Source organism: Trachurus trachurus (assembly GCF_905171665.1).
Source record: "Trachurus trachurus genome assembly, chromosome: 14".
Lineage (NCBI taxonomy): Eukaryota > Metazoa > Chordata > Actinopteri > Carangiformes > Carangidae > Trachurus > Trachurus trachurus.
The window spans coordinates 13174394-13183506 of NC_139903.1; the positions used below are offsets into that span (position 1 = coordinate 13174394).

General features: G+C 41.5%; 1 protein-coding gene across 1 annotated transcript; it reads left to right on the forward strand.

Moving 5' to 3' along the window:
• Nucleotides 1-5783, forward strand: amer1 (APC membrane recruitment protein 1). Its single transcript, XM_083986871.1, is given in 3 exon segments — nucleotides 1-447; nucleotides 1204-4341; nucleotides 4343-5783. Coding segments are annotated over 2 exon segments (3114 nt in total). The 5' UTR covers nucleotides 1-447; nucleotides 1204-1314; the 3' UTR covers nucleotides 4430-5783.
• The last annotated feature ends 3330 nt before the right edge of the window (nucleotides 5784-9113 follow it).

Below are 9113 nucleotides of genomic sequence, written 5' to 3' on the forward strand. Positions count from 1 at the left end.
CTGAGAAGTGTGGACATGAAGAAGTCAGCCTCCAGCATTTAAACGCTGGGCTTTTGTTTTTGTTTTTTTTGTGAACGTCTCAAGTGCAATCGGCATGTGTGACTAAACTAGACACATTGCTCCGGTCCCCGTGCAGCTGGCAACAACAGCCAGACTCACACACCACGCCACGGACACGGGCTGCACGACAACAGACTGGTGAGAGAAGAGGGGATTTAACGCTGTTAGCAGCAGCAGCAGCAGCAGCAGCAGCAGCAGCAGCACCGCAGCTATAGCTAACAAATGAAACCGTGTCTAGGCTGAGCTGCTCCGGGGCCCGAGTCGACGACAAAAGCCGCTGTGCATGAACCCAAAGTTAAAGTCAGAAACTATGCACTGAGAGGGGATTTGGTCTTCAGGTGGAGGAACAAGCAGCGGCTCCGTGCTGCAGGATTTTGACCGGATTTGGTGAGTTTGTTTACTTTGTGTGAGTCAGTTAGCTAAGCAGGCGTCGGTGCCTTGTGCTAATGTGGCTTTTTAGTCTCAGTCAGACATACAAGACTGAACACATCTCACACTGACTCTGTGAAGGCTGTTTAAGTGGACTTAAATGTTACGTTAGCCGTCTTCTTCAGTGAGGCAATTTGATTCAAGAGCAACACGGATGTAGCACAGTCACATCTCTCTGTCAAAATAAAAGTCAGCTTTACACTAGAGATAGTTATATCTTAGTCTAGTTTTTGTCTTACTTGCCATGCACTCAAGTTAAGACAAAGGCTACGCCACTGTGCTATTGTTTCTATTGGTGTTTAAACAATAGTCCATTTGAAAAAACTGCATTAGAAACAAATAATGAGGATGGGGTGTGTGTATGCAAAGAGAAAACTTGGCATAAAATGGAAAAGAGAAAAAAGAAGAAGTTTATTTTATTGCACTTGCTCAGGCTGTGTAAAGGAAATGTTGTGTAAAAGAAAGCAGAAGAGTTTAAGCTGATATCACAGGTATGCAATTTTTTTTTTGCACCAGCATATGGCTTTTAACTAATGAATGCATTCAGTCCTTGTACATCTAAACACAATAATACAAACATTCACAACATAAAAGACACTAAGACACTGAATATGTTTTTGTGTTAAAATAAATGATGTAAATGCAAAAGTAAAACAGAGTACTTTGGCTCATTTTAATTATTCACTGATTTTGGTCCCCACTGTCTCAATACAGGGCTCACAGCGGACGGAGGACAACTTCACTGCCATCATCCTACCAGCTGCTTTTTTTTGGAAATTCAGCGACTATGCCTTCTGCTGGCCTGCTTTTGTAAAAGTGGTAGCCATGGCTTCTCGTAAGGTAGACGAGCTACGAGACGGTGCCACCAAGGATTTAACTACCGTCTCTGAACAAATTTCCCGATGTGGCCCTGATGACATCACGGAAGAGACTCAGCCGGACACACCGAGCGCCACGGTGAAACCTCCAAAATCTGGAAAATTTAGGAGGACTGCCCTGACGTTTTTTGGAGTCCGTAAGAGTATCTGCATTTTACCAAATTTTTTTAGTGGAAGGAATAAAAATCCGAGTAAGTGGTCTTCCAAGAAAGGAATCACCAAGAGCAGAACACACGATGGGCTGAGTAAGGTTAGTCATGATGACAGTCTGAGGGGCAGGTACACCTCAGCTGGAGACTCTGAATACCACAGCCAGAGGGACTCTTCTGGAGAGCTCCGCGGTAGCTGCCGCAATGAATGTAGTCACCCAGCTGCTGAACCGAAATCGCTGTCGCTCGGCCGGCAGAAAAAGGGTTTGAGGGGTCTTTTTCACAGTTTTAAGAATCACAGGAATCATAGAAATGTAGGATCGGATAAGACAGAGATGATTGCAATGTCAACCCCTCACTGCAGGAAGGAGGTGCCTGTTGTCCAGGACAACACCAAGCAGTATGTCACCGTGTGCCTGGGATCTGAACCTGATGTGCCTGATTTTGCAGATGTCATATGTGATATTTCCATTGGTCCTGAATGTAGTGATGGGGATGCAGTGGTGTCGGTGGAGAGTGCGGAGCAAGAAAGCCCAAAGTCTGAGCTTGATGATCCGATAGGCGATGATCAAATGGAGGAGTTGAATTTGCTGGCTGTAGTTTCCAGCGATGGTGAGGAGGAGCCTCCTCGAGGGCACAGCGAGCCTTGCCTCAAACTTCAGATGATGTCTGAGCCCGTATTGAAGTCTGAAACACCTGCCGGCTCATCGGATCAGCTGAACATGATTTTTGGAGATGTTGCATCCTTAAAGAGCTTTGATTCCCTCACCGGCTGTGGGGACATTATTGCAGATCAAGAAGACGACAGCATCACAGAGAGCACGGTTTCTGGGGAAAGGAGCCGAAATGGAGGAAAGAGAGCCTCTTGTTATCTGACGTATCAGGGCGGTGGTGAAGAAATGGCCTCGCCTGATAATTTGGATGAAGAGTGTCTTCAAGAATTTTGGGAAAATAATGCTTCAGAAGAAATGTGCTGCGCTTGCAACCAAGACCACACGGACATGACCACTGAGCTGACAAGCTCTCACAACATGGACTTACTGAACAGCAGCAGTGTCCAGCAAGCCAGTGGCATGGACACATCTTCAATTGCAGATGTGTTAACCCCTCAAAGCGAGCATCAAGAATCAGTTCCCAATAGCGATGAGGGCTACTATGATTCAACCACCCCAGGGCCAGATGAAGGTCAAGAAAAAAATGACAGACTAAGGACAGACAGATTACCCAGAGACAGTTACAGCGGCGACGCCCTCTACGAACTTTTTGCACCAGATGAGAGTCTCATCAGTCCACATTATGAAAATAAATCCAAACTGCCTGGTTCAAACCAGTGTGAGTATCTTAGTCAGCCAGTTGATGTGTCAGATTCAGCCTTTGTTCCAGAAATGAATCGATTGCAAATCAGTGGTGAAGTGTATAAAGTTCACGATTTTCGAGAGAACGGTAAATCTCCAGAGTTAGCAGAAAATGTGTTTGTTCTGCAAGAAATTAGCATAAATAAAAACTGTAATTTGAATGCAAAACCACAAGCATCAGGCAACAAGAATAATATAGAAGCGGATGTATTTGATGAAAAGGGAAATATGCTTGCTTCCACAGAAAAAAGAACAAAATCCATTAATGCTGACTGTGAGAAAAGGCATAGCAGCATATCTTTTGGAAGCACATCTGACCCAGATTTTGAAACATTTTGTGAACCCAAAGAGCAACATATTGAGGAAAACAAGCCAGTGGCTCTACCATATCGAAATATCAATTCTCAGTCTCCAGATTCCAACACTGATTTAGATGATGGGCAAACTGTGTGTTTCTCACAAGCACTTGTGGACTACACCAAACACTCGCAGATGCTGAGTAAATTGCACAACAGCGTGGATGGTTTGGAGACAAATTCTGCCTTCACTCCAAATATGGAGGCCTTACCCACGATAGTCACATTTGATGTAGTGGATATGCATAATGAGGGTGAATATGACGAGCAGATTCACATGGAGCTGGAGGAGGACATTTCATCACCCTATCAGGAATTTGAAGAAAGCTACCTACAGAAAGACGCATTCGCTGAATTTGACTATCAAATGTTAGACCTGTACGAGCAGAACCTGATCAGTAACACATGGGCAATCGCTAGTCTCCCACGGCACCTTGGCCTTACAAGAGTCAGCCAGTCCACGCCTAATCCGTTGTCCCTAGACAGGAGAAGTAGGTCTCTAGACACAGAGGGCCTTGAGTTGAAGATGCCTGACACATACAGAGAGGAGAGGGCTGCTATCGCTTCTTGTGCTCAAGCTGAGAAAGACACTGAAAGAGACTCTTCACCATATTACAAAAAGAATGTACTCGTGTCTGCATCGGACGTTAAAGACAGTAGCGGCATTATGGCCTTATCATGGCAAACAAGGTCAGAAATGGCTTTAAGCCTTCCACTGGCAGATGGGGAAATCACTGAAAAAGTACAGAGTGTTAGTCAAGCCCAAGTAAAACACAAAATATTTTCTGCTTCATCTGGCAGTGATTTTTCCGAAAGTAAATCGCAACGTCTTTGCTCTAATGTGTCAGACAGAGCGTCCTGTGATTTAATGTCTCCGAATGCAGAGCTCTACAACAGACAGTGTCACCCTCCTTTACAGTCAGATTCTCGTTTGCCTCATAGCACCTTTGTTTGTCCTGGAACGGCGGAGGATGATATAGACGATGACGTTTTTTGTGAAGCTGCTACTAATTTGCAGCCGTACAACCAGTGTGGTAAAAGCAGACCAGTGTCCAATAGGGAAGGAATGTCTCATACTGGGAGTCCTTTAAACACAGGTGTGTCCAAGGATGAAAATGTCCGTCCTCAGTGAAACAAGAGTGCCCAGGGATGTAGCGTGCCCTGTAGCCTGCAACAAACACCCCGAGACCTCCTTTAATTGAAAGGCTCTTAATCACAGAGTTGGCTTTAAGGTCACACGTGTATTTGCCAATGAGTGCTTTTTATGGTAAATCCAAAGGAGTACCCTTTGCTTATTTTTACTTGCACAACTGGTTCCTTTGAGAAACGGTTGTACACTGTGATAGACAGGATACAGATATGAAATTCAAAACGATTCTGAAGTGCAGAGCTTGTGCCATCGTTCGTCATCTACAGTGCTGTGTTAAGTCAAAAGGGATTCCCTGCATTTGCACAGTAACAGTTGCTTGTTTCTCACATGTCAATTCACTGAAGATATTTAGGGAAATATTTGTTTCATTTGCAACTGAATAACTCACAGATTCATCTCATTAAGCTGTTGAATATTACTAGAATGTGTTAACTCATATGTAGCCTCAGTATCCAGGTCTCAATAGTAATGCCACACCTAGATTATCATTAGCCTGGTTTCCATGGCACAGTCAAACAGTGCTAGTCAAGTCATGCTTACTTTGCCAGTTGCCTCTAAACACATGTATGCTTATGCTTTTTAAGTGCCAGCTTATGTTTGTGTTTACTGCCTTTTCACAGCCTGTGTTTGCTCCAGTAAGGTTTATGTTGGCCTGTCATGATGCTCAAATTGAGTGTTTCTAGCTGTATTCTTGATTTACCTCACTTCAGAGCAGATTGGGTTTAGGAGACAAAAAGACGACGAGTATCTCAGAGCAAAACAGATCCGTTCAGTATAGAGAACATGTCTCTTTATAGCTACGTGGATTATATTTGAAATGAATGAAGCTGTTACTGTATTTGGCTTAATCTCAAAACCTTTAACAGGAAATGTACAGATGGACTGCCATTCTGTTTACACATTATAGGCAGCTTTGCAAGACTTTGCCACGTTTCACACACGGTTACACTGTGTATGAAAGTGCTTTACATAAGACATTTAAGAAACTGCCAGAATCAAATATGGAAAACAAACAACAGAGAAAAAAGATGATGAAACCTAATAATTATTGTATTTCAGACAAGCCAATGTGGCCTTACTGTTGCTGTTGTTTTTCTTTGGTCCCTTTTTTCCAACAGTTCAACCAACCTGTGAAGTGCAAAATTCTTACAGAAATGATGCGCTCCATTGTTGTGTTACTGAAATGTTATGGAATAAAAAAATCTGTTTGATTTTGTTTTAGGGGTGAAAATTATGTGTTAAAAAAAAAAAAACAGAAGAACAAACCGGTATTTTCACCCTCTCTCATTTTGTTGTGAATTTAATATTTGATTGGTCAGAGGTCAAACTGTCCGATGATGTAGTTTTTTATGGCGTAATATTGAACAAAATGTCAGAACATGTATTTATATTATCAGCTATTTGTACACTGTTACATTGTATGTAGAATGGCTATTGCAAATTGGCAATATCTGTTTCAAGTTCTCTTTTTTATTTTTGGATTTTTTTTTATTGTCTGAAAGTCACATCACACCCATGTTACACTATGAGATTCCTCTTGAAAGTCTGTTACAGTTTTGTCAGTAGAACACTGCCTTACACTATAATAAACATGACAAGACATGTGTGTTTTCATTTTCTGTTCATTTGTTCCTATTCCAGTATCAGTGGGTAATATAGTTTTTCCCCCAGCATCAGTGGGGCCAATGGCAGGGGAAATCAAGACAGGGTAGTAATTAGTTGTATTGCTTACACAAAAATTAATTTACACTGGCATACAATCAAAACTCACACTGTGTGTTTGACTTTTGGGAGTTGACACAAAGCTCCCAATGATGGCATGTATGCATGAACATGAGACATAATTTCATTAAAATTATTTATTTTTTTAAATGTCATGTTTGTAGCTAGATGTTTAAGTAGTTTCAATTACTATGGGCTTAAATAAATTAAAAGTTATTATTACTATTACAGTATCCCTAGTAGGAATCAATAACAGGTTTCAGGCTCAGTGCTCTGGTTAGATGTCCCTCAATTTCAGAGGGCAGCATTCACACAGGTTAATCACAGTTCTTCTCAAACTAGTTCTACAAGCCACAAAGAGTCGGCTCCATTATAGCCCTGCGTTAACACGATGTCTGATAAAGTAGGCAGTTTGGGGCTAAAATATATTTTGTAAGGGTGTTGTGACCTCGGTTTCTTTTTTTGCAGCTTCGGTTACTTATTTCCCTCACGCTATCTGGCAACCCCGACCAAACTGCGACAGCGCCAATGGCAGCAAAACATAAGTGTTACAGGCGAGGAGGATGACAGCAACAAGGTGAGATGAGCAGCACCGTTTGAAGTGAACGACGACAGTGGTTTACGTGCAGATTATGTAAGACAGTCATGTTGCTCCGCCGTTGGTTTCACCTCCGTCTGTAATGTTAAATCATCGTCAACTTTTATCTCAAGTTACTGTTGTATTCCGGCAAAAAAAGAAAAAAAAATGTTAGCACACGCACGCACAGGCAGCTAAAGCTAACCAACGTTAGCAATCTGACTGAGTTGGCTATCCCTGTATGTCAGCTTACCTAGCGTTGCTAACGTTACCCTCTTGCTTGGAATGCTGTTAACGTTCTCCAGCCGTTGACCAACTAATAACAAGTCGACTAGTTTGTCTAGTTCGTCGCTAAACTGTTGTGACTCTCCAACTGCATAGAACGTTAGATTAGCTTGTTAGCATGGTGCTAACCGTAGCTCGGGGCCTACGGGGTATCAAAACCAGTTAACACTAACACAAATTGAACTTTAAAGGTGACGTCGTGCTTTAGTAGTGATGTTACAACGTTATTCGATGTGGAGAATTGTAAGTATGGGATTTCTTGTACTGTCACACTGTTTTAACCTTTCTCCATTCCATACCTCTCAACTCATGATGCTAATGATATTAAGCACCTCAGGTTTTTTTTCTATTGACGTGTCAACTGGGTAGCTGATGAATGCAACATAGTACGTTAATGCAACAGTTTTAAGGTTTCCTGTTGTATGCTCATTGTCGTTGCGTTAAGTTCAGTGTTTGGATTTGGTTTCACGTTCATGCAGTTTCCTGTTAAGTAAAAGGCAAACCTGACTCAATAGGAGATCAGTTCGGTTTTCACTTTTTTCTCTCTCACGTTTTGGCTGCTGATAATATATCACCCTGCCTGAGAGATCATTCCTCAGTTCTTATCTTGAAAGAGTTTTCACTTTGTTTAAACACATAGATAATTGGATAAGTCAGGTAAAGTTGAAAAAATGTCCAAATGAGAGGAGAAACTTGAATCTGGTGAAGTAGATGCTTATGTCTGTAGAGTAAAGTTGGTGAGTAAAGCTTGGTGGGATGTTTTTGATTTAAAATGACTATAACGAGAAGTCCAGACCAAGTTGTTGTGATATTTGTGGTATATGTGGCCTCGTTCATTTGTTAAATATTTGTATATAAATTTAAAGAATAGGTAGATCTATATATAGAAGTATAACTTTATTTTCTGTTTAAGCAGTGAGGAGGTGATACTGATTTTTCTTTTTTCTTTTTTGGAGAGGCTGGCTTGTACGTGTACCCCACACATCTGAATAGCAAACATCATAACAGGCTAGAACTCAGATGGGTACATTTGTAATTTTTAAGAAAAGTGACACGAAAGACTCACAAATATTACTATCCTTCCAGCTTGACTTTTTCAATATGTTTCTGTAGGAAGTAATAAGGGATTGCTGTTGTAAATCTGATGATGGACTAATCGCATGCAAAACGTTGGCTTAAGGAGTTTGTGTTAACTTTGACACATCTTCTTGGTAAAGTGTTATTTTGACATCCTGGGACAAATCATATACTTACTATGTACTTCCTCTGGTTATTGGAATTGGTGAGTTATTTCTACATCCAATTAATATTGACGTCTTTACCAAGTGGTGGTTGAGCCACTGTTCAGGGGTATCTCAGTTGGATAGTTTGGAAGTGATGGATCTTTTTAGTGGTGGGTAAGTGTAGTGGAGATGTGGAAGTGTATGTCAGTGTTGACCCATCCATTTCATTATTTATGACTTTTCTTCTGTGAAAGGTAACAGTGCTTCTAGTGCTGATACCACAGGAACAGCTACATGGCCTTCTATGTAACCGTGGCATCATTTTCATACAATAGTGGTCAGCCTACAGTATCTCTAATTTTATCAGCAGTGATTTCTTGATATCTTACTACTAAAGCAAGAAATACAACAATAACTTACCATAGTGCATTTTATCTCTGCTTTATACTGTTGTGTAGGGTCACCACCAATGTAAAAGATGGCTTCAGGGACCCGCTTCACTTGTTGCTATGAAACAGAAATACACGAGCCTGTGCATGTGCAGAGATGGTCTGGAGGCCTTGCTGAGTCTAAGCCTGTGAATCTGGAGGTGGAAGGGAAAGGAGTGGAAGAGCTCTGTTCCCGTAACCATACATTGACGTACTGATAAAATGTCTTAGATGGCGGTGGGCTCTGTCAGCTTTTATTCTGTGACTGTTACTAATTCAAGAAGTTGCACAATTGTCCTCCTTTTTTATGTTTAAGCCTCAGTTTGTTGTCTACCCTTTCATACTAGATATGATCAGTAGTGCAGCAGTACATGCTGTAAGCTGACACAGCCTCTGACATTTTTTAGCCTTAGATTGACCCTCAGCCTTAAGGATGTCCCATGCTATCTTATTACATGAACCGACACTGAAAGAAGGTCCACAATTGTTTTATACAGCGTG